Genomic DNA, 24,873 nt, shown 5'->3' with positions numbered 1-24,873 from the left:
ATAAACCAGATCTATATCCCACCCCATCTGTTGTTTTTCTTTGTGTGTATAGTCAGCCAGAATGTTTGTCATGATGTCCCTTATATTTTCCCCATCTTCTTCTATAACATTTTGAAATCTAAGATAATAGGACATTCTCTCAAATTCTAATTTCATCTGTTGGATGTCAAGATCTTTGTTCCCTTTCTGCACAGCTTCCACCACCCCCCTCACCTCCTCCACCCCCCCTTCCACAAGATTCAGTCTTTGTGAGTTCTTATATATTTGGGCTTGATTTTCTTTAATTTCATCTTTCATTTCCCTTAACTGTTTCTTGATTTCCTCCTGGCCCTGTAGAATTTGTTGAAGCATTTGTTGAAAGTCCATCTCTGTAGTCTTATGTTGCATCAGTTCTGTTATCTTTGACTGTGTGGCTGGACTGGATGTTGCGGATGTTGGAGCAGAAGTGGCCAAGCCAGGTTTTCCAGGAGGGGGTCTTTTAGATGCCATCCTTTATAACGTTAAAAGTTCAGTCCAAATATGAAGTAAGCAATTAGAAAAGAAGGGTAGCCAGGTGAATCCGGGAGCAGAATAACCAGGCAGAAGAGAATCTCTCCAATAAGTCTGGCAATAGATAGAAAATTTCCCCTAGAAGGTTAAAAAAATACCAATCCACAAGAGGTTCCTCTGGGAGACACGGAGACAAAGACCGGAAGCCTGAATTTTAAAGGTGGAGTCAGGTTTCAGAGTTCATAAAGACAACGGAAGTGTGCCATCTTGCCCTGCCAGTTTTGGGCACAGAGGCGTAACAAAGTTTTAAAAAGTTCCAAAAGTCCTCAAATCATTGTAATATGTAAAATTAAATTGAAAAGAAAATCATCTCAGCCTAAGTGAGGCTTCATTCGTTGGCTCTCCCCCCTCCTCCTTCCCCGGGGGCTGAGAGCAAAATTGTTTCTTGCCGCTTGTCCAAGGGGGGGGGGGAAAACCCCCCTCCCTCCAGCCGCACCTCCAAAATGCTCCGAAAGTTGTTTTAAAGTTTTAAAAGCTGAATCAAATCTTCATGCAAAGTAAGGGATGAAGAGAGAGGCAACCTCACCGCACCGCAGCTGCTTCCTTCAATTGTAGCATTCTCCAGTCGGCTTGTAGCGAGGCGCGAGGCGTGGAAACGCGATGCGCCCTCCGAGCTTGCTCCCCGGTGCCTTGGGCGCGCGAGAGAGCCCCCGCCGGCTGCCGCCGCTGCAGGAGACCTCCGCGATGCCGCCCCTCCGGCAGGACCCCTCTGCGGGGTGTCCTGTGCCCCCCAAGGAGTGGGGAAGCCCACCGGGGAGCCGGAGCGGGCAAAGAGCTGCCCGTCGCCGCCGCCGCCGGAACCGGAACTCCAACAAGCATGTTAAATTAGTAACATGGTTGTTAAGTGAATCTGGTTTTCCCATTGACTTTGCTTGTCAGAAGGTCACCAAATGGGATCACATGACTTTGGGACACTACAACCGTCATAAATATGAGTCAGTTGCCAAGGGTCTGAATTTTGATCACATGACCATGGGGATGCTGTAACAGTTGTAAGTGTGAAAAATGGCCATAAGTCACTTTTCCAGTGACGTTGCAATTTTGAACGGTCACTTAATGAACGCACAGGTAGTCCTCACTAAGTCGAGGACTGCCTGTACATTGGTGCTGCATTACCTTTAAAAGATGTTATATCTCTGCTGGGCACTAGAGGGCAAAATGAGACCAAGGCTGTATAAAGAAACTTCACTGATGCTGTAAAATTAATCACATTTGTAATGTAGTGGATTGCACATAGTTTAACAGTTGAAAAGGTGAGATATTTCAGAAAATGTGGTGGGCAATATGCCTAACCACAGTTCCACCCAATTAATCAACTGCACACCTTTTCCAGGATTTTAATCCATTCCCATTCGCCACACATTATCTTTCCCCCTGCTCTGGAGGAAAGTTCTGCAATTATTCACTTAGAGTACTTAGTTCTAATTTTTCTCACTGGTTTGAGTTTCCTTTTGTTTAAGAGAAAGAAGATTGACCCATTAAGCTATTAGGCATTTTCCCCCCAAAGGCCTTTTTTTAAAAATAAGACTTCACTGCATATGCTGAGAGGTGGCTTCCTTTTGAAGACATATTGATGAAAAGACTTCGTAAAGTTACTTATATTTTACAACTTGCCCTCATTTAGAGACCACAATTGGGACCGGCAACTTGATTGTTAGGTGAAGCAGTTGCTAAGTGAAATTGTGACTGTGCTTAAGACCTTACTTCATCTTTCCTTTGCTTTACAGACATGCAAAGGTTGTAAATACAAGGATTTGTCATAAAGTGATTTTTTCATCACTATCGTAACAGTGAAGGATTGCAAAACAAGGCAGTCACTAAATAAGGACTAGTTACATTATTTCTTAAGCATTTGCAGAGTTTTCCCAGTTATATCCAAATAGCCCATCATACCAATTCACCGAACAGTCCCTAAGTGGAGTCAATTGATCGGCTTTAAAGAAAGTGAATATCAACAGCTTGCAGGGAGAATCGGTTTCTTCATACTTATGAGATAATAATGTTAATTCTTCTCCATTCCACCATTACCTTTCCCGAAGAAGTTCAGCAATGCATTTGTGTCAAGGTGTTTGTTTCCTAACTTAGTACTTTCCTAAGAGGAAAATATTTCAATTAAAGTACTATAAACTTTCAGACTCCACCTTGTTAGCAGCACCTTTGTCAACCTTGGCTGATTTCAGAAAATGAAGCTGGGCTGGACCTGGATAGAATTTGGATAAAAAAATTACCAGAAATATCAGGGCTGTAGGCCAGAGCTCAAAACAATTAAGCTCTTGTTTCTTTTTGGAAACCACTAATTTTAAGAACTCAAGTCTATAAACGTTTTCCTACTGTGGATATAAACAATTGGCATAATATCTTTGTTGTAATTACCCTGTGGTACATAAATTGCATTAAGTTTATTAATGCTGATTGACAGGTATCATTAATCATCATTTATAAACCTAACCCATCAATGGCGGAAGGAAGTGTGAGACAGTCCTAAGAAGGAAACATAACTGATTGATGTGCAAAACTCACTGGCAGGCAAAAAGGAATAAAAACTTAACCAAGATAATTTGTCCAATCTGACTCAAAGAAGATCTCACCTGTTAACCAATTATTTATCTTAGTTGTTTTGATTTTATCCTGGTTGAATAGAATAGAAAATTGAATTAAAAGCCAAATATTAAAAAGAAGTAAGAGAAAAGAAATAAAAGAGGCTTTTAAATCACAAGGACTCACACTTTTCCTGTAATGAGAAATGTATGAATAGATGAGATTCCTGAAGAAAGGAGAATTAATGGTGGTATCTGAACATACTTCCCATACTGTTCCTTTCATTTTGTGTAGGTGGATCATATTAATATATTGCAGGCTAAAGTAATTTCCCACATCTCTCTTTAGGCTATGAGTCTGTTTCTCTTCTTGAACTACAGATGGAGAATTTGGGAAGATTGGAGACCAAAACATATGAAAAATGGCTGCAAAATCTGGGTTTGGCTAGTCTAGAGAAAAGGATTAAGGATGACATGAGAGCAGTATTCCATTATTTGAGAGGCTGCCACAAAGAGGAGGGGGTCGATTTATTGAGCAGGGGATTGGACTAGAAGATCTCCAATGTCCCTTCCAGCTCTATTCTATTTGTAAGATCTGTGATATCTCTAGTACAGGTAGTCCTCAGGTTACAATCGCAAAGGAGCCTATTGAGTGCAACTGATCCAATGTTACAATCTTCTTTTAAGTCGTTGTTAAGTGAATGCCACAGTCATTAAGTAAATGTCTGTTTTTAACAAAGCTGTCATAAAATGTGACTGTGGAATACTGCAAATATCCATAAATGCAGTCCAGTTGCCAAGCACCTGGAATGGTGTCATGTGACACCCCCCCCCCCCCCCCGGGTTGTTAAACAGCAGAACTTTGAATCTGGGTTGTAAATCCAGGACTACCTGTACACAAATTTGAAATGGATTCAAGAGTATGCATTGGAGGTGACCATAGCTATGTTTGAATAACACAGAGAACCATAAATTTGCCAACTGTATTTTAACATAGCTTGTTATGAAAACTGGGCTGTGCTGCTAACTTTGTGGCTTCAGGTATAGTATAAATCAAAATGTTGGATTACGGAGGCATCTGTATATCTGGGAGCAAATTGCCAAACAAGGGTTGCATTGTCATGACATGATGTAAGTTCTACCACGTTTGTAGTGCAATGATATTGCATACACACATTTAGGGGTGGAGCTTGTGATGCAATGTTGCATGCTTGTTTCATGAAATCCAGGATTCTGCAGACCCCCTCTGTTGAGTGAAGTCAACTACTGTAAGTAAATAATAATAACAATAACAATAACAACAACAATAATAATGGGATTTTCGAATAGAGACGGATCATCATTTGGAATACAACACACCAAATATCACAGTTGTAGAGGACCGAAGCGTACAGTTTATTGATATCGCTGTACCAGGAGATACCAGAGTTGAAGAAAAAGAACTAGAAAAAAAATCACAAAATCGATGACCTGGCCATCAAAACTACACGGATATGGATGAAACATGTAACAGTGATATCCATTGTCACCGGGGCATTTGGTATCAAGTCCAAGAATTTTATAAGATACATCAAGAAATTGCAGCATCCTGCAATAACACCAGCAGAACTGTAAAAAACTGTGCTGCTTGGAACATTGTATATTTTAAGAAGGTACTTGGTTGATACCTAAGACACTGACAGCAACCCGTATCAACCATTAGCACCAATCAGTGGTATTTGTGATGCACTTTTTAATGTTCAGTTGACTGAGTTTCATGTTTAATGAATAAAGTATAATAATAATCGGGGCACTTGGTACCATGTCCAAGAATTTTACAAAACACATCAAGAAATTGCAGCTTCCTGCAATAACACCAGCAGAGCCAAAAAAAAACCTGTGCTACTAGGAACTTAATATATTTTAAGAAGATACTTGGTTGGTACCCAAGACACTTGTGACATATCTTTAAATGTTCAGTTGACTGAGTTTCATATTTAATGAATGAAATAAATAATAGTAAGAGAGTTGTGCTTTACTTAACCATGGGAAAATGCCCTGTGTGTGAATATGAAGTCAGGAGAAGGTGAACTTGGCAATAAACTTTGAAACCAAAGAGGACCATAGGATGGTTGAAATCACAGAGACCCCATCCTGTGTCATGATTATAGCTGACTTAGGAGGGCTTCTTACTCAAACTGGAATCTCCCTCTAGCCCTCAGGTCGGACTAAATTGTCCCATCCTAGAAGTAGCATAATATTTTTTGCCCCCACATTCCATGCAAATATTGAGACATGGTGGGGAGGCTGCCAGGAACATGGGAGCAGCCTTGGATCCACATCATTCTGATTGATTTGCCAGGTCTAACCTGGCATCACTTCCTTATCTAATTGCTCCAAATTTTAAAAAAAATCAAAAGGATCCCAACAGGTTTTAATTGGGCATGCCCTGTGCTCTAGTTGATTGGGGGGGGGGAAATAAAGGGGGAAGCCCTCCATTGCTATTGAAGTATTTTTGTGAATTGGATCTCTGTCGTTCCTCCTTGACAGCCCAATATCGCTACGCATTAAGGGTGTTGTGTGAAGGCTCCGCGTGCGGCCAAATTTTCCTCCCCGCCCCAGGACGGCACGGAAGCTGCCGTGGGGGAGTGAGGCCAAACATTTTTCTTACTCCGTTTGGAAGAGAAGTAAATAAAAAAAATCGCCTCCGTTGATGGCCTGGGAGCAGAATTGCGCAAGCATTTTGTTCGGGTTGCCGGGGAAATTGCCTAAGTTTTCAACGCGAGGCTGCAAAAGAGGAAAGCCGCTGACATGCCATTTCTTAAACCGGGCGCACAGAGGCATCTTTCTTTGACAGCTGCAGCCGCAAGGAAAAGGCAAGGCAAGGGTCACCATCCCTGCAGAAACGCGCAGCCCGGCGTCGCCATTGCATTCCTGGCTTGATCAAAACCTCCCCCCTCCACACACACACACCGCCTCCGCGGTTACGAAAGAAGGGACCCTCCCGCCCCCACCCCACGCTGTTCCTTCTGCTCCATTAAAAGTTCAGGCTTCGGACACCGTCGCCAGCTTTGGCCGCACTGGCTAGAGACGTAAACGAGGAGGAAGAGAAGGGAGGGAAGGAAGGAGGAGGGAGGGACGATTTCCAGCTCGCCTCAGCTCAGGGTAGGGGATCGGCCGGGGCTGAAAAAAAGGAAGGCGCGACCGTCGGAGAGCGCGCGAGCCCGTAAAACCCTCAGCCGAAGGAGCGGAGAGCCGGAGACGGAGCGCCCTGGGAGTAAGTAAAGGGCTTGGTGCGAAACTAAGCGGGCTCTCCTTGTCACTGGGGGTTTCCTCCGCACCCCGCGCGTGCGCAGGGAGGTTCTAGTGAGGGGTGCGGGTTTGTTGGAGGCTCTCTTTCCCCTTTTTAGGACCCCTCCCTCCTCCTTTCCGATGTTTCTGGGGAGTGGGGAGTTGCCTCCAGAGAGGATCCAGGACACAGAGGCTTTGAGACGGGTGGGGTGGATTCCATCGCTCGTTTTAATCTAATTCAATCTAATCTTTATTATTGGGCACAGGTAGTCCTCGGCTTGCAACCGTTCGTGTAGCAACCGTTCAAAGTTACAAGGGCCCTGAAAAAAGTAACTTGTGGCCGTTTTCCCCCCCTACACTTAACTGCAGCATCCCCATGGTCACCTCATCCAAATTCGGCCACTTGGCAACTGACTCAGATTTATGACGGTTGCAGGGCCCCCGGGGTCACACGATCGGCTTTTGCGACCTTCTGACAAGCAGAGTCCGTGCAGAAGCCGCATTCAATAACAACTAACTAATGCAGGAACTGCAGTGATTCGCTAAGAAACTGGGAAAGAAAGGTCATAAAGTGGGGCAAAATTCACTTACCAACTGCCGCGCTTAGCAACAGAAACGTGGGTCTTAATTGTAGTCGTGCATCGAGGATTACCTGTACTTTGCCAGCTCTTTCAAGCTACCAGTTCTGGGCAGAGTTGATGGCCTGATCCCATTAATCCCTCATTAGTTAACTTTAGAGATTGGCTGGATGCTGATGGAGTAGTTGAGTAGTAATGTGTTATAGCTGAAAGGAAGTCAGATATCTTGGCCAGGGTTGAATCATCCTCCAGCTGCACTGGTTTCTCTGTCTGCTGCACTAAAGAAGGCAACTGTCAATTTTTAAAGAATATTTTTTATTCCACCTTTAAGTACCGTAATTCAAAACGGCGAATGTACCAATACTCCCATTTCCTCCTATTTTCCCATAACAACAACAACCTTGTGAGGTGAGTTGGGCTGAGAGAGTGACTTGCCAAAGTCAACCAGCTGACTTTATTGAAAGCATGCAAAAAGCAGTGGCACTAAGCACTTGGCTGCCACCAAAGGAGAAATTTGCAAAGAAGCAATGAAGTTGCTTCCTCAAATGTTATGTGCAAATAAGTGTGAGCCCTATTGCTATATATAGAAAGGCTTCTCTGGTTTAGGAACCATGTCAGAATGCCACAGCTGACACTTGTGGTTAACTCAGTTCCTAATATCTACGGCACACCAAAACATCCGTTGCCTTTTTAAAAAATGGAAGGAATGGGCGACAAATATTTGACTAAGTTTGTCTTGCGCCTATATTCTTATATGACCCAGAAAAGAAGGGGAGTGTAACCAGTTGGTCTTAGGATATCGAGATCGATTTTGGCCACATTCAAAAGTAGCCTTTTGAGAGGTCCTTGATGCACTCTAATCTTGGTTGTTTTCTTGCAGGCGTTTCATTAGCCTAACTAGGTAACATCATCAGTACTAGTCAATGAAATTTATGTGTAATGAAACATCTGCAAGAAAACAACCAAGCTCAGAGAGTACCAAGGGCCCCTTATTTCAATTCTGAGCTACAAATATTTTCTTTTATTGGCAGCCTGTTGAATTTTGTTTCAAATCTTGCTGGTGCCCACTATTGTTTTGCTTCAGCTAATGAAAACTGTTCTTACTCTTTCAGCTTTCTTAGCTTAAATGAGAGGGCTTATCATTATTTATTTTGAGTTTCTCTACTCTGTGGTTTGCTCATGCCACCACACACACATACAAAAATAGAGGGGGCATATTATCAGAAAAATAAAAATTGTATTTCCTAGTACTCTAATGCAAATAAATAAAAAAATAATGGTGTGAGCATTCAAACTTTTAAATGTGGTTTTCTTCTTTCTTTCTTTCTTTCTTTCTTTCTTTCTTTCTTTCTTTCTTTCTTTCTTTCTTTCTTTCTTTGGCATAATTTGTAAGATGTTAGTGTGATATAGAAAATGCTTTGAAGAAAATAGCTAGCAGGTAAGATATGATTCTTTGCTATTAGAATTTTGAGATCAGGCTTTGGTGTTTGAATTGGTATTTTTGTCTTTTCAGAAAAAAACAGAAAAACAATGAATGCATATATTTTCAGCTATTATTTAATTCAGTTTTGTGGACATTCATGGATATTTACCAACATGTTCATCAGATTTCTTTCATTTGGGGAAGGTAGGCCCATGTCATACATTTTACTTTTTGATAAAGCTTGTTAATAAACAAATTAAGTATTAATTGAAGTAGATCTAACAGTGATATTGCTCTAGAAATTTGGACTTGAAAGTCTAGAACCCTTTTTACCCATATATAATATGTATGAGTTAAATTTCCCCCCCAAACACCCCTCAAAATGTAAGAGAACCAATGTATTTATATTTTTATTCACTGAGAAGCTATTTTGAAATTTAAAGAGAGAGAGAGAGAGAGAGAGAGAGAGAGAGAGAGAGAGAGAGAGAGATCTATAAGTTGCTTATAACCTCCTTGAATATTATGACCTACAGTTTGAAATAAGTTAACCAGAGAAGTAGCTGTGTGAGTCAACAATCTGGTTAAGACAGTACAATTATGTGCGTTACTTTTGGCAATTTCAATTATCTGAACCTGGGCCTTTTTCTAGGTGATTCTGAATAGAAATGAGATTAAAAAACAAATTGCCCCCATACTTTTGCAATATATATTCATTGACAATGATCAGTCTTAATTACGTAGGGATTGATTTTGGAAGAAAGTTCTTCTCTTACATGTTTTGAACTGTTTTTGTACTTTTCATTCCCTTTTCAGTCTTAGGATCCCCCAAATCCCCTAATGTCTTATCCTTTTGTGTACATAAAATTATCTGCTACAATGTCCTACCTGTCAATGACTACTTCAGCTTCAACCTCAACAATACACCAGCACACAATAGATACAAACTTAAGGTAAACGGCTCCAAACTTGAGTCCATAAAATACGACTTCAGCAACAGAGAGTTCAATGTCTGGAATGCACTACTTGACTCTGTTGTTACATCCTCAAACCCCCACAGCTTTAACCTTAGACTGTCTACTGTTGACCTCACCCAATTCCTAAGACGTCTGTAAGGGGGCGTGCATAAGCACACAAAAGTGCCTACCGTCCCAGTCCTAATGTCACCATTTATTCGTATCCATTTCATGTATTCATAATCATGTTTATGCTTATATCTGTTATCTCATACATGCTTGCCAAATAATAAATAAAATTAAAAAAAAAATCAATATGAGAACATCCAAGCATGCTTGACATCTCCCAATTACAAACGACTTTTAGCAAGATTAATTTGGGGTTCTTTCCTTTAAAACTCAGTTTTCTGCATGTCCAAGTTTATGCAATTCTGAAGCAATTAGTATAGTTATTCCAGTAAAACTCAAACAATTAATCATCTAGGGACTTTTTTTCAACCTTTTAATTCCCAACACATTGCATATGCCCAAACCATTTAGCTTAATCAACTGATCAAAGTTGATCACGAATATTGGAAAAAGAGAGAGGTTGTAAGTAATTATAACTGACTGTTCACTTCCTATGTAATAGAAATGACATCAGCCCAATCCAGCTAAAGTAAATCATGACTAAGTTACATTAAATGCACATTAATCAAATGGATTAAAGTCCCAGTGAATAACAATTGCTGGGAGACCCGGGATCTGAAAACCCTATAGCATTTAATTGCACTGGAAAAGCTTTGAGCCCATTTTTAGAACATGTGGAACTTATTACTCAAAGGAAAGCCTAACATTTTGCATCTGAAAATGCAGAGGAAACGATCAGTCAGTGTATAATCAAGGATTGATATAGCAATAAATCAAGTCGCAGCAAAAAGAACTATATTGAATAATGACCTATTATTTTAATCGATTTTACATGAATACACTCTATGTAAAACTGAACTAGATTAGAACACACAGCAGCTCAAATGTAACTACATGCAGAACTTGGGATAAAATTACTAGTAGATTAACAGAATGATTTGTTATCCAAAGAAAAAAAGAGAGAGAACAGAAGTCTATTTTTAGGAGGAGGCAATAATTCAAATTCAAATTTCCTGGAAATTTAATTCATAAATTCGGCTTTGAATTACTTTCCCATATTGTCACCAAATTAAATGTCATGTATTCTACGGGCCCATGTTCCACAGACATGATTTCCACATTTCATCTATTCTCCTTTGAAAGCCTTGTGGAAAAAAATTGCACAGTATTCTCTGTGCCAAAACATACACAGAGACAAAAACATCCAAATGTTCAGAAATTATTTTTTATATATGTACAGGAAATCTTCAAAAATCTTTAATGCCAGTTTTGGAAAGTGGGCAAGTATTAACATCCTGTCCTCTTGAAGGTCAGCAGGAAGAAGGAAGAATGTGACAAGGGGAGTATCCTAAAACTTTATCAGTGTTTTTCCTTTTGCATCTGTAGATTCTGTTGCAGACACTTTCCACTCTATTGGACTTGGGATGCGTATTTGCCAGCTAGCATCTATACTAGAGCTTCTGCATATTTGGTTTGGCATTGAGAAGGATCGGTTTTTCCCAAGATTTTTACAGGTATGGGCAAACTATCATCATATTCAAGAAGATTAGGACTTTGGTATTTGGAATTCAATCTCCTTTGGTTATTCTTACTGTTGCCTAAAATCCCACAGCAGACACATGATGAAACTGAACAAACTTGGAAAGTCAATGAGAGAAAGTTCATACATGACTTTTTATTTCACCATGGGAAAGTAAACCTATCTGTGTGCATGTCCGGGGTTATACAGTACCTGAAAGCTGCCTCTGATAATTTTCACACATGCAGTTATGTTGCCACTAACTACTAAAGGAATTAGGAGGTGTTGCCTTTGTTCTCATTACTATGTGGGGGAAATAATTGAATTAATTGCAATCACTCTGTAAAAATAGTGAACTTATCTAGGAATCCAGATATGAATATTATTCATTGGAGTATCATATCCAAATGGGATGATTGCATATTTCTCCTCTCAAAAGCACCTAAGTGCTAGTTGCATATGAATTTCAGATTACACATCTTCTCACTAAGTTCAGCTCCTGTCCTTGGATCAGGGAGGGGAGTCTCTACTTCCTGCAGATGTTCCTGGAACCTAGTTTTCATCGTATCCAACTACAGAATGACCTAAATCATGCAGTCAGGTTTTTTAATGTTTCATGTTTTGTTCTTGCCAACTTTCCACCCAGCATCTTTATTTCTTTATATATTAAATTTATATGTGGTTTATGATCACACTATCATACTAGAGCCAAATCAATCAATCTTCGTAGCTAATACTCAGATGTTTTGAATCATATAGATAGAGGTAGTCCTCAACTTACAACAGTTCATTTAGGGACAGTTCAAAGTTATAAAGTTACTGAAAAAAGTATCATTCGTACTTTTTGTACATAAAGTACTTATGATTGTTTTTCACAGTTATGACCATTGCAGCATCCCTGTGGCCATGTGATTTACATTTGGATGTTTGAAAACTGACTCACATTTATGACAGTTTAGTGTCCCAGAGTCATGGGATCCCCTTTTGCGACCTTCTGACAAGCAGACTCAATGGGGAAACCAGATTCATTAACAACGCTGTTACTAATTTAACAACTGCGGTGATTCACTTAACAAATGTGGCAGGAAATGTCATAACATGGGACAAAACTCACTTAACAAATGTCTCAGTTAGCAACATAAATTTTGGGCTCATTTGTGGTCATAAGTTGAGGACTGCCTGTAAATGGCATTGTACAAAGACCTTGGCCACTGCTACAATAAGCCACTGGTTACTTCAAATTATCCTGAAAGTCCTGGCAAAATAACACACTGTTTAATTACAGTTATCAAAGGCTACCAGGAACACATAAGATATCCATTCCAATAACCATTATCGGAGCAAAAATGAATGAAGAATAATGGATCTAACACGGTGAAATTATGGCTGTTTTCCTTTTATGCCTTTTTCTGCCCCAAGGTTACAGTTCATTTTAATAGAGGTCCTAATTGACTAGATGCCCATAGCTGCATACAATTAAGTTAAGGGATACACATGGCCCTAAAGGCCACAGGTTGTCACCTCTGCCCCAATCAAGTCAAACGAGCATTTGGAAAATGGTTGTTTTGCAAAACAGTCAATTTTGGATACCAAAAGACCCATGCAAAAGGAAAAGGGCATAAATCAAAGAACAGCATTTGGAATGATTTTTGTTTTTTTTGTTTTTTTTTTTAAGAAGAACTGGTTAATTAGTGACTTGAAAGGAAAGGGAGAGAAACAAATTAACCAGAATGAATAGTTTATTTGCATTTCTTCAATAGAATTTGAATTTGAGAAAATGAATTTGTAGGATAAATAAGAACGAAAGTATAATCAATATGCCACACAAATGCACAAGATAATGACATTTTAAAAATAATTTTAGAATATGCTGTTTTTCTTTAGTGGGAAGATTGACAGCTTTCATTTCAGCCTAGGCTTCTGATTATGCTTTGGGTGTAAAGAATGGCTGTAATAAACATAATGCTGAGTCAGAAGGTGCTTACTCCCAAGTAACACACTTTAGATTTAGCGAGGTTGACAATACAATATACTCAGATTATACTAGAAGATGCATTGTGGGATGACCTATTCACTACATAGGTAGGGAATTATAAATGTTTAATTGCTTACCTGGAGAACGTAGTTGTTGAACTGTATGAGATTTACTTTTGACTGTTTAGGATAGCACTTTTAAATATTTTTATCAGTCTATATCCCCACACATAACCCCTTTTTACTAGAACTCATAGTCAGTGGTGGGATTCAAATTTTGTTACTACCAGTTGTGTGGGCGTGGCTTGGTGGGCGCGACATGGCTTGGTGGACATGGCAGGGGAAGGATACTGTAAAATCTCCTTTCCCTCCCCACTCCAGGGGATGGATACTGCAAAATCCCCATTCCCTCCTGATCAGCTGGGACTAGGGAGGCAGAGAATAGAATGGGGTGGGGTCAGTCAGAGGTGGTATTTACCAGTTCTCTGGACTACTCAAAATTTCCACTACCGGTTCTCCAGAACTGGTCAGAACCTGCTGAATACCATCTCTGGTTTTAGGTCTGAATTCCGGATACCATTTTAATGTTCCCAATTGAAAACATGGGTAATAAAAATGCTCAGTTCACAGTAGATCAGAGTTTTGGGAGAAAACTTAGTATAGATGAAAAATATGATCAGAAGACAATCAGATGGTTTTAGCAAATTTTATAAAAGCTGCCACTTTTGATCATCAAATGATTCTCTATAAACTAAACCTGCATCATTTTTTTTCTCATTAAAACTGAGGAAACCATATTCTAATACAGGAATAGGCAAGGTAATGCCCGCCAGATATTTTGAATTTAAATACTTAAATATGGCTATGATGTCAAATAGCAATTCATTATTGGACTTGGAATTCAAAAGATATGCAGGGCAGAAGTTGGCTATTTCTGACATAATGTTTCGGCTCAGTCTATCAACTCCATGTTGCAAGTGTATCATTTTCATGTTTCCTATTGGTGACAACATTTAGCCAATATAAAAATGATACCAAACTATCACAGTATTAAATAGGCAACAGATGCACAGTACCGATATCCAATCATTTCTAGTTCAAACCTTTCCTCGGCTTCTTCCTAACTGATCTTAGACAAACTAAAATAAACTACTTTTTGACCACACCAAAAAGAAGAAAAACATGTTTATACAAATCATTAAAATCATTTTTAAAGCATCAAATTAAAATGAGATATGATATCATATTATCTAAACTTGCCTCCAGGAATACAAAGATGATTCAGAGGTTGGGAATTGATAAATTTGTTTTGGCCAGGTTTAAGAGTCTGTTATATACGTGTGTCCTTCCTATGAGCATTTTTATTTTCTTTTGCAGCAGTCAAGGCAAAATAAATCCAGAGCTTTTCATGCATAATTTCCAGATACTTGGAATATAATTTAATGACAGACTAACATCTTTAAATCTTATCTTCTTCCCGAGAACTTGATTCACTAGCTTGAAAGGCACTGCCAGCGAAGATGACCGAAGCATGTGCACAAATATTCCCCCAAATTTATTGTAAATTGTGCTATATAAATGTACTTTTTTTGCTTGAGTTTCTTGAGTTAGGTGTGAAATTTAAAGATTAGAGTCTCTTGATGGCACAAGACATTTCACACCCGAGATAAAAAGCAAGATGTTGTTCTCCCTCTTTATTATAAGAACTGACCAGCCCAGCAGTTCAATTTATTTTGACACGGCTGCTGCTGAGTTATGTTTTCTCTTTTGTGGGTGAGGGTGGAAAACTAGCTAGGGAGCCCAGTGCTTTGCCTTCCAATTCTTGGATACTTTTTCCGGGATTTAGGATCGGCTGCTTGAGACAATTGTGCTTAAAGATAAAAACTGGCTTTATTTGGATGAGCTAATTCTCTCCCTACACCACGTTTAAACGGGATTTGGCATTTTTATTTCATTTTCTGTGACTTTGTCTATTTTGTGGTCTCACCAGGTCTTACTTGCTGACAAATGTTATATCTTGCAGCTATGTCAATGCGCCATTGTTGCTATTTTGTCATGCTGTTATTTGTAATCAGACCGTGCGATATTCTTGCAGCAGCTCACCGGGTGGTCCCCTTTCTTCAACTTCTTTTCAAAGGTGGCATTTGCTGTCTGTTGCTACTTTTTCAGTTTTGGCTTTGAAGCATCTGGTTCTTAAGACTTGATCTTGTACAGTCAGGATTAGACCCTCTGTCTCTTTCTTCAATTTTTCCAGCTCTTAGTCATTGTCAGATTATATGCTTTGACTGCTATTTTTTTTATTTACTGGCCATGTAATACTTTACCTTGCCATGTCTCCTTCCTGTTTTCCATTTGGTCTTTCTTGTAGGGCAGTTCGGTCTCTCCAGTACTCAGTAAACCTTCGTAGCATACAAGCTTCCATGTCCTTCATATATTCTTCCAATGCCCTTTTCTTCTTCTTCAACTGTTTGGTGTACTTGCAACATTCCATTATCACCTATCTTGGCATGTAGAATCTGTCAATGTTCCTACATGGACGAAAGGCAAGATTCATTGTCATTATGCTTCCAGTCATTACGTGTAGAGCCAGGCACTGTGATCTTTCATAATTGACAAATGCAAATTTTTGTTAATATGTAGATTTGCTAAATACTGTCTAAGACATTTGGTATGGCACCAACTGGGACCCCCATGACTGGTGTATGCCATAATCTTTCAACTTTGATTTCTAGATCTTGATAGTTTATGATAATATCCAATTCTTGGCCAATTCTATCAATCCTTGGTATTGCGACATCAATTACCCACTTTCTTTTTTTCTGCAACCAGTTTAATCTTGTGTGTTATGAGCCAAGACCATATCCGTTTGTATTCAAAAACTCACACTATTTTAACCTGCTCATTTTTACTACTTTTTCAACTATATGTTCTCACCACTTTTTCATTATTGGCAAATGATTGTTTTAACAGATGTTCCAGTGAATCATTTTGGTGACTGCAGTGCCACTGTTTATAATACTTTGTGCGGTTTTCTTGCATAAACTGAGTATATGATCGGAGTATGTAATGAATGAGTATCATTCATTCAGTGCTATTATAACGTCTAACGGTCACCGAACAAACGGTCAGCAAGCAGGAATTATAACACTGAACATTTTGTTCAGTAATTCAAGACAGGATATATCATATTCCCAATTCCAGTTTTTTCTCCACAAGTTTGTGGCAATGATTAGGCTATTAACATACTGACTGACCTAAAGTCTCTCTGAGACTTTCCATAATTGAAGGTGAACTGTAACCTGCATTCTTGGTTTCTGCCATCACCCCTTTTAAAAATGTGGTCTTTGTGGGATAATCAGATTAGAATTGTGTCTGGACATGACACACATTGGATAAATTGCATTTTTTCATGGGGGTGGGGAGATGGGAAGGCTAGAGGTGAAAATCTTTCTCGCTAGAACAGAATGTGAGCAGAATTTCCTAACCAAGTTGGGATTTGAAGCACACTATATATTTGTAATTGTTGTTTTAATTGTGGGCTATTAATTGATTTAGTATCTGCTGTTGAACAGACTAAGCCACAAAGTAGCACCTCAGAATCCTGAACGTCTGCTTAAAAAAATGGGGAATAGAGTATAAAGGTAGAGGGAATTCAAGAACAATAGTACCAATGAAAAAGAAGGAATCTTTGCACACATTTTATAAGATAGTGGCACGTTTTCAGTGTCTGGCATCTGGTTTTAGAAAACAGGATGTGGAATTTGGATTTCGAACTTCAGTCTTTTAAAAAAATGAAAGCCAACAAAATGAATATGAAAATGCACAATTCCAAAAAGTATCGACAGGTACCAGTAGTCCTTGTTTGAAATTGGGACCAGCAACTGTCATTAAGTAAAACTAACTGGGAAATCACAGGTGCTCAACAGTGATTTCCCTTTCTTCACTCCATGCCCTTTGTTAATGCTAATTCATAGCATGATTTTATGGCCTTATTTCATCTTTCCATTGCTTTTACAGACCTATGATGGTAATAAATGTGAAGATGTTGCAAAGTTACTTTTTCATCACCGTCTTAACTGCAAAAGGTTGCTAAACCAAGCAATTAAAACAAGGATTACCTGCATATGTTTAACTAAAGAAGTACTATTTCACCCCAGTTCTAATCTGTAGCTAAACTTAATTCTGGTTTGCATAAAATAAGTCACCTTCACACTGTATTCATCTACTCAAGGTTCTGCAAACCTGCTACCCATTTTTTTTATGGCAACTCCGTTGTTTGGAAATTTAGTGAGAGGGCAAATAATACTACTTATTAATGGATAATAATCTACTTTGCAAACTACGGTATTCTGTTTTCTAAGATAAGATAGCAGAAGCATTTAACGTCAAAATTAAAATATAGAAAAAAGTGTATTTTATTGTCTTAGTATTTAATGCCTCCAATGCTGCACTGCTGCAGCTGTGTTTACCTAATACTCTGATTAGATAAACATTTTTTAATTCATTGTGGTATGTGAATTCCGCCTCCATGCTTATCAATATGTCAAAATCAGAAAATTAGGGTGAGTAAATAACTTACTTGACTGAAGGGCTTATGTCACACAATTACAGGCCACTTGTCTTCTACGATACAACTTTTACCATAATGGAAAATACGTAGTATCTCCTATGGCTGCTTTTATCACACTGGACAGTCCCAAGAGAACTAATTGAGAAATAAACTATTTCACTTTTTCCAGATCACAGAAAGAATTGTCATCTTATTTGTGGCAATAGCAAGTCAAGAAGAAGTTCAAGGGAAGGGCATTGTATGTGTCTTATTTTTCCTTTGGAGTTGCATTGATGTCATCAGGTGAGAATTTAATGCCACTCCTGTGGAAACACAGCCAAGATGTTTCCCATATTTATCTTCCCTGTATGGAATTCACTCGGAGGTTTCCTTTGCAACATAGCTCAAGAAGATAAGAATGTGCGGTCTGTTACCAAAAACATTAAACTTTTCTAGCTATAGATCACATATTGTCTTCTTTTATGGAACATTATCATAGAAAGCAATAACCAGAATATTAGAATCCAAGATTTTGATAATATCAGAATACCCAGACCATCTGAATACTGCAAACAGATTATTAATGAAATCATTTGTTTTAGACTCTGTTGATTCCTGAGAATTGAAGCAACACAAAAACATTGTATGATTCAGTGAGCAAAAATGTAAGCAAACTAGTTTCTCGAGGTTCCTGCAATTTATTGGAACTAATAAAAAACAGAAGGTCACTGCTGATTAATTCTGATTTCTGTAAAACCTGGCAAATGTTAAAAGAGTTGACCAATCAAATCATCCTTCCCAAATATGTTTTTACCTTTTGGTCTGTTTTCAATTTGGCTGGGCAGGTCGGGGATGCTGCAGTCCCCATTTGGCAAAGAAGGTCAACTGGCGAGAACAAGGACTTTCTCTGTCGTAGGTCCCAGCCTTCTGGAATATTCTTCCTTTGATATCCAGATGAGTCCAACCCTGTTAGCCTTTAATTAGGTTATGAAGATAGAGTTGTATTCCTGAGCTTGGAGCCTTGAGTGTGTAAACGGCTTTTTTTTTCTTGGTTGCATTAACATCCATAGTAGCAGCTTTCTTGGGTGCCAACTATAGTTATTTTGTAGTGTTTTAATTGTTCTAATAGTTTTAATTGTTCTTATGTCTTATGAAGTACGCCACCCAGGATTACTTGTTGAGATGAGTGGTTATTAGAAATCACATTCATACATAGTACGTCAATCAATCTTCTTGACCAGGTTTCAAATATAATCATTTTATCATTTCTAGTAGCAGTCTTCTTCTAAGTTGGAACAATGGCATTTATAACACAACTGTGGGGAATCTGGATTATGAAGGCTGCATGGGATTCCTCTGACCCATAAGCAACCAGTACTAATTATAATGATACCATATACATGATTTATTTGATAATATGGCACACGACACAACTCCCTTGCCTTGTTTTTCCTTCTAGATACACATACTGCATATTATTGGAGACGGGGATATACTTTCAGGGACTAGCTTGGCTCTACCATTCGCTGTGGATTCCCTTCTATCCTCTCTCAGTTTTGGCTCAAGGTAAGAGGAGGAAGAGGCTATAATTTCTGATATTGCAATTCTGCACAGGTAATCCTCACTTAATGACTCTAATTGGGGCCAAAATTTCCATCACTAAGCAGAACAATCTTTAGGTGAAACATTATGTGAATGCATAGCAGTTCTGGCAGTGGTTGTTAGGTGAGGACCATGTTGTTGTTAACTGAGGACCTCATGCTTTTCTCCTGCCCTGCTATATTTGCCTCCATTCAACGTCCTCCTCGCCTATGGAGGCACCCTTTTGATCACTCTACACTCCACTCTTGGCCATCTTTTTCCTCCTGCGGCTAATGATGCATTCCTAGTTGACCCTTCGCGCAAACTTGTGAAGAGTCAGCAAGTGCCTCAGCCAGGTACACCTCAATAATGGGAGGAAGATGATGGTGAACATCAGCTGAGGGTGGCAGAAGTAGGCAATGGTAGAGTGCAAGATGGCCAAAAGGGCAGAGTTTGGGGAGGGAAGATATGTGGGGAGGGAGTTGAAGCACATGCTGTGGTCGTTTGTAAATGTGGATGGGCTGCCTGGCACCCACAGGACCACAGGGGTGCTTCAGTGACTGTATTTTTGAGGACTGGCTGTAACTGCCATTCATTCAATGCTACTGTAACTTGAAATAGTTGTTTAACAAATGGTTGTTAAACAAAGACTGTTTATACCTGTATATACCTAATTAGCAGTAAGTTTCATTGATCATTCAACTTACCACAGTTCATTTCGTGATTGTTCAAAGCTATAGGTACTAAAAAAGTGACTTATGACCATTTTTCACAGTTATGACCTTTGCAGCATCCCCTTGCTCATATAATCAGAATTTAGAAGCTTGGCAGCTGACTCATATTTATAACATATTGCAGTGTCCCAAGGTAATGGGATCTCCTTTTGTGGCCTTCTGGCAAGCAAAGTCAATGGAGAAGCAAGATTCACTTAATAATTGTGTTACTAACTTAACAACTGCAACGCTTCACTTTACAACCGTGACAAGAAAGGTAGTAAAATGGGGCAAAACTCACTTAACCAATGTTTCACTTAGCAACCTAAATTATGGGCTCAATTGTGGTCATAGGCCGAGGACTACCTGTAGATGTTTATGGGCTTGTAGAATGTGTTTATTATTTGCAGTAAGATAAATATGATGGTTCTCCATAAGAAAGTATTTCCGATAAAGAGTCACATACTTTGCAAGGCAAATATTATCCAACAACAATTGTTCCAAAAGTTGGCAATTTTTTTCTTGGAAAAATGATTTCTCTAAAACAGCATGGTGTGTGTGTGTGTGTGTGTGTGTGTGTACCTCACAGGAATACTCCTTCAAATCAGCTTCAGTTCTTTAGAGTAGAACAGGAGCGTCCAACCTTGGCAACTTTAAGATATGTGAACTTCAACTTGATGGTGGATGGGGAATTCTGGGAATTGAAGTCCACAAGTCTTAAAGTTGCCAAGTGGCTGGGCATCCCTGGGGTAGAAGAAAGGATTTGTGCTCTTCCAGGTGTACTGAACTACAGCTCCCAGCTATTGGCTATACTGTATAACTATGAAAATTGGGATCCAATTTAATCTGGAGATTAGCCACTCCTGTTCTATAATGGAAACTGCTAATTGTGAATCTCTAGTCCTGCTTGAAACCTGAGCCTAACCTATATCCATATGAATTGAATGTATTATGCAGAAATGAGACATTTCTACGTATTTGGAAATTTTCACTTGGCTGATTTTTCTTCTCTTTGTCCCCCAGCATTTGCCATATATGAATCATTGCCTCACTTTGAAACCTCAGGCACTTACTCCATCCGAATAATCTTTCCATTTGATCTAACTATTTACTTTCCCTATGTACTGAAAATGTACATGGCAATGTTATTTGGGGGTAAGTTTTTTTTAATTTCTTAGCAAATATGCCATAAGATTTATCTATAATGCATTGGCAGGATTGGATAATACACTCCCATCCCTCACTGGGGCTTGATTGGTACAGGAAGTTCTTTATTCACATAAGCCTCTGCTCTCTTATTATACCAGTGTAGAGTTTAGAGGTATTCAGCATGGTTACATCAGATTCCTGGTCAAACTATACACTAACTCTGAAACAGCTATAAACAGATGGGTACAGTATATATTAATGCAAAGCTCTCTTCAGCCATAGTGTGTTTTTCCACAGATTACTGAATCCCAAATGGAAATAATCATGTCTATTTCTTTAAATGATTTAAATGACAATATATTTTCTAATTGTCAGAAGTGGGCTACTCTATAAGGAGCCGTGGTGGCGCAGTGGTTAGAATGCAGTATTGCAGGCTAATTCTGCTGACTGCCAGGAGTTTGATTCTGACCGGCTCAAGGTTGACTCAGCCTTCCATCCTTCTGAGGTCGGTAAAATGAAAACCAAATTGTTGAGGGCAATATGCTGACTCTGTAAACCGCTTAGAGAGGGCTGTAGAGCACTGTGAAGTGGTATATAAGTCTAAGTGCTATTGCTATTTTGTGTGTTCGGCTATTTGGATATATGTATACTTATATATGTACTGTTCAGAACACACATTAATATTGCCTAACACACGGATGTCAAACTCGCTGTGTCATGTTGATGTCACATGACATATCGCAACGTTTGCCTTCGCGGAGCTGGGGTGGATGTGGCCTGTGCATGATGCATCCAGCCCACAGACTGCCAGTTTGACACCCCTGATCTGAATGATCAAAAAGAATGAGGATTGTCCTGCTCTCATGGTGATTTTCCTAACACCATTTCAAGTAATTTTGAGCCTAATTTCCATCTTCATTTTGGTAGTAGGCCTAATACAGATTTTAGTTTTTTCTCAATATATTAAACAATAGGAAACAAAGAATCTTGGGGGACTAAGCAAAGATCCCCGTGGTTACTGAATCAGGAAAACGTGCTAATTTTTTAATAACTTATAAGTTGCTGTAGGTTAAATAAATAATTTCATTCATTTTAATATAAATACATTTGAACCAACTTTAAGGCCTGAGGATTTGGGAGAGAGACTATTATTTGATAAGAGTAATGCTATTATGTGTTTTTTTTTCCTTTTTATGTTTCAAACCTGCTTTGGTTTGTGTTTAGGTGCATACTTCATTGTCCAACATCTTTATATGGAACGGAAGACTTATCTAGGAAGCAACAACATCAAAGAGAAAGGAAGCTAACTCATGACAAATTTCGTCTCCTATGAAACAGCCTTTGCAACAATTACTAAAATATCAAGATCTAGTCATTTGGAGATTTCAAATTTTAAAAAGCACACTACACTTTCTTAGCAATTAGATCGTTGCTCACAGTCTTTGTATACAGAGGCACACCAGGCAGAATCAAAAGAATTCCTTGACTGCTTAAAGTTAAACACTTTCAATAGCTTCTCATTATATTCAGTGGAATGCAAAAGCTACGTGCTCTGTTGCTGTTACAGTTAATGAGAACATTATCTCATTTAAAAAGGCAGGATATTATGTACATGTGTGTATATGTGTGTTTTCGTAGATTTTCATGGGTGTAGGTATGCTGGTTTTGTTGTATTCGGGTCTTTTCCCGTGTAAGATTGAGATTGTTGCCACATACACACTGGAGAATTCTTTTAAAGTTACCTAGGAGGTGTTCATTGTTTCGGACACTGCCAAAAAGCACCATAGCCAAAAATGACCTTATTAACCTTTTTAAAAGTAAGATATATTGTTGGGCATTTTGTGTGGACCCGAAATTTTGATTACGTGTCTGGTGATATGTTGCAAGTCGTAACATGTATCCATCCAGCTACAGATAAAACAGGAATGGGCTTTCTATAACTCAGGAACCTTATTTATTCCCAAATCTGTATTTTGCTATTATTCTGTAGCTTCTTAGGACCATGCCATTGAATTTAATGGCTTCTTGTCACTAACAAATTCAAAAGGCTTCTTGTCAGCCACATGATTTTAAATATGTTTTTAGGATTTTCAAAATAAGTATGCTAAACCTTTCAAAACCTTAAAACTCTGACTTCTTGTGTTTTTTCTCTCAATCAGTCACATCCTTGAAATGCTCAGGTTGAAAAAATATTTTTAAAATGGTTCTTAACCCTGTGTTAAAGTATATGTGTGAATGTGTTCCTTATGATTAGACTTTATATAATAGTAGCAACATTTTTGAAAGTCCTCCAAACTTCAACACTGATTGCCTTCTCCTTGTGACTTCTTTTTAATCTACATTTTTCCTTGGGCAAATCCTCCCTTCCCTCGTTCCATAGTTGCACTCCATTTCATAAATGCAGTAACCAAAGATATTTAAAGGAAGAATAAAGGATGCTGAAATGAGTGGAGATTTTAGGGAGATAGAAATATTGAAGTTCAAAACATTGGGAGATAGAGATAATAGATAAAGAAATCCTGATATTAACCAGAACTTTTTACATGAATGTTGTTGGATCAAACCCCAACATATCTCCATCAGTACTCCTGTAGCTCTTTTTCTGGGAAACTTTCTTTTGATCTGAGGCTTAAATATAGACTAGGGTGCTGGATCCTCTTCCACGTCTTCTCTACCACCATAAGTGAAGTATTTTTTTAAGCCTATGACCTGATATTTTGGAGCAAATTTAAATGCTTAAGGCAAGAAAACCTATCACTTGGCCATACAGAGGCCTAATTCTGATTAAAATGGCACACCTCTGATTGAACTATAGCCCTCCATATTTGTACGCTCATTAATGTGTATGAATCTCCATCTAAAACATTTTTTCCACAGAGAAAACCAGTGCAAAATAGGGTCATTTATTTCCATGTTGAAGGAACCCTTGGGGAAATACTTTCTTGTCAGCCTAATTTCCTTAGTACTGATAGTGGCAGTAGGAATATCAATAAACAGTGGGTAACCCGCATTATCTAAGAAATAAAACACATTCAAAAGTTCAATTTTTCAAGGCAATATCTTTAATCTTAACACACCAAAGTCGTCAAGTGCAATGCTGACCAACCTTTTGTGAAATCTACTTGCCTTGTTTAAACTCCCTTACCTCCCAATTTCTAATAGTAATTCATTCTTTCTTTCTTTCTTTCTTTCTTCTTTCTTTCTTTCTTTCTTTCTTTCTTTCTTTCTTTCTTTCTTTCTTTCTTTCTTTCCTTCCTTCCTTCCTTCCTTCCTTCCTTCCTTCCTTCTTTCTTCTCTTTCTCTCTCATTAATAGAACAAATGGTATATCTTCAAACAGGGAGGATTATTAAGTATCTTTCCCCAGGAAAGATAACAATATATCTCTAACAGAAGCTCGTATTCCATAGCATAAAAGGTTTTTAGCAAGGTATGAATCACCAACAGATACGGTATCTGTTTCTTCATGATCCCTACCAGCCATAAGCTTTTGTCCATACTGCTTTCTTCTTAAACTCTGGAAGAGATCTCAGGGCCAATAAAGAAGCTGTTAAAAGAATACACACAATATCAGCAATGGAAACAGAAACAAGTCTTCTACTGTTGCCTGCCTGTAAGAATTTGAAAGTCAATTAACTTCATGGGTAAAACGCCCTTGGATTAAATCAAAGGCCCATTAAGTCCAGCCTTCTTTTTCTGAGAGCAGCGAGTGCTTATGGGAAACCCACAAACAGGAACTGTTTGAGTTCTTCACATCTGAAGGTAACTACTATAAGCCACTAAGAGTCTCGTCCTCTAGGAAAAGTATTTATATGAAAAACATTTCAAAGTCCCTGAAGTAGCCTTTTTTTAGTAGATGTTAACCAAATTGTTGCAGCCAATACAGGCAAAGATCTGAGACTTGAAGTTGAAAGAGTCTACCCCCGACTGTCCCACAACATTATAATGTGA

At 38.7% G+C, this 24,873-nt stretch overlaps 2 protein-coding genes across 3 annotated transcripts in view; one reads left to right on the top strand and one right to left on the bottom strand.

The window, feature by feature from the left end:
- Positions 1 to 5,922: 5,922 nt before the first annotated feature.
- On the top strand, positions 5,923 to 23,951 carry HACD4 (3-hydroxyacyl-CoA dehydratase 4). Of its 2 annotated transcripts, none has more exons than XM_081942661.1 (7): positions 5,923 to 6,346; positions 8,448 to 8,561; positions 10,826 to 10,953; positions 17,672 to 17,784; positions 18,941 to 19,047; positions 20,799 to 20,930; positions 22,149 to 23,951. In XM_081942661.1, the coding sequence occupies exons 2-7, from the start codon at positions 8,465 to 8,467 to the stop codon at positions 22,229 to 22,231; spliced, it is 660 nt and encodes a 219-aa protein (XP_081798787.1). In that variant the 5' UTR covers positions 5,923 to 6,346; positions 8,448 to 8,464; the 3' UTR covers positions 22,232 to 23,951. The 2 variants fall into 2 exon arrangements, with proteins under 2 accessions (XP_081798787.1, XP_081798786.1); XM_081942660.1 differs by having other exon boundaries at positions 5,925 to 6,342.
- A 138-nt stretch (positions 23,952 to 24,089) lies between these two features.
- Positions 24,090 to 24,873, bottom strand: part of FOCAD (focadhesin) — a 162,474-nt gene continuing 161,690 nt past the window's right edge. The window contains 1 exon segment of the mRNA XM_081942659.1: positions 24,090 to 24,469. Within this exon segment, the coding sequence (XP_081798785.1) occupies positions 24,396 to 24,469 (74 nt within the window). The 3' untranslated portion in view covers positions 24,090 to 24,395.

Source organism: Natrix helvetica, assembly GCF_964273705.1.
Source record: "Natrix helvetica genome assembly, chromosome: 2".
Taxonomy (NCBI): Eukaryota; Metazoa; Chordata; class Lepidosauria; order Squamata; family Natricidae; genus Natrix; species Natrix helvetica.
This window is presented reverse-complemented; position numbering and strand designations above follow the sequence as displayed.

What these genes read in the sequence shown, in the direction of transcription:
- HACD4 (XM_081942661.1), top strand. Translation starts at nt 8,465, where the DNA reads ATGAATGCATATATTTTCAGCTATTATTTAATTCAGTTTTGTGGACAT. An exon ending in ATTTCTTTCATTTGGGGAAG is followed by an intron (nt 8,562 to 10,825) that starts GTAGGCCCATGT and finishes TTGCATCTGTAG; the next exon opens with ATTCTGTTGCAGACACTTTC. An exon ending in TCTCTCAGTTTTGGCTCAAG is followed by an intron (nt 19,048 to 20,798) that starts GTAAGAGGAGGA and finishes TTTGTCCCCCAG; the next exon opens with CATTTGCCATATATGAATCA.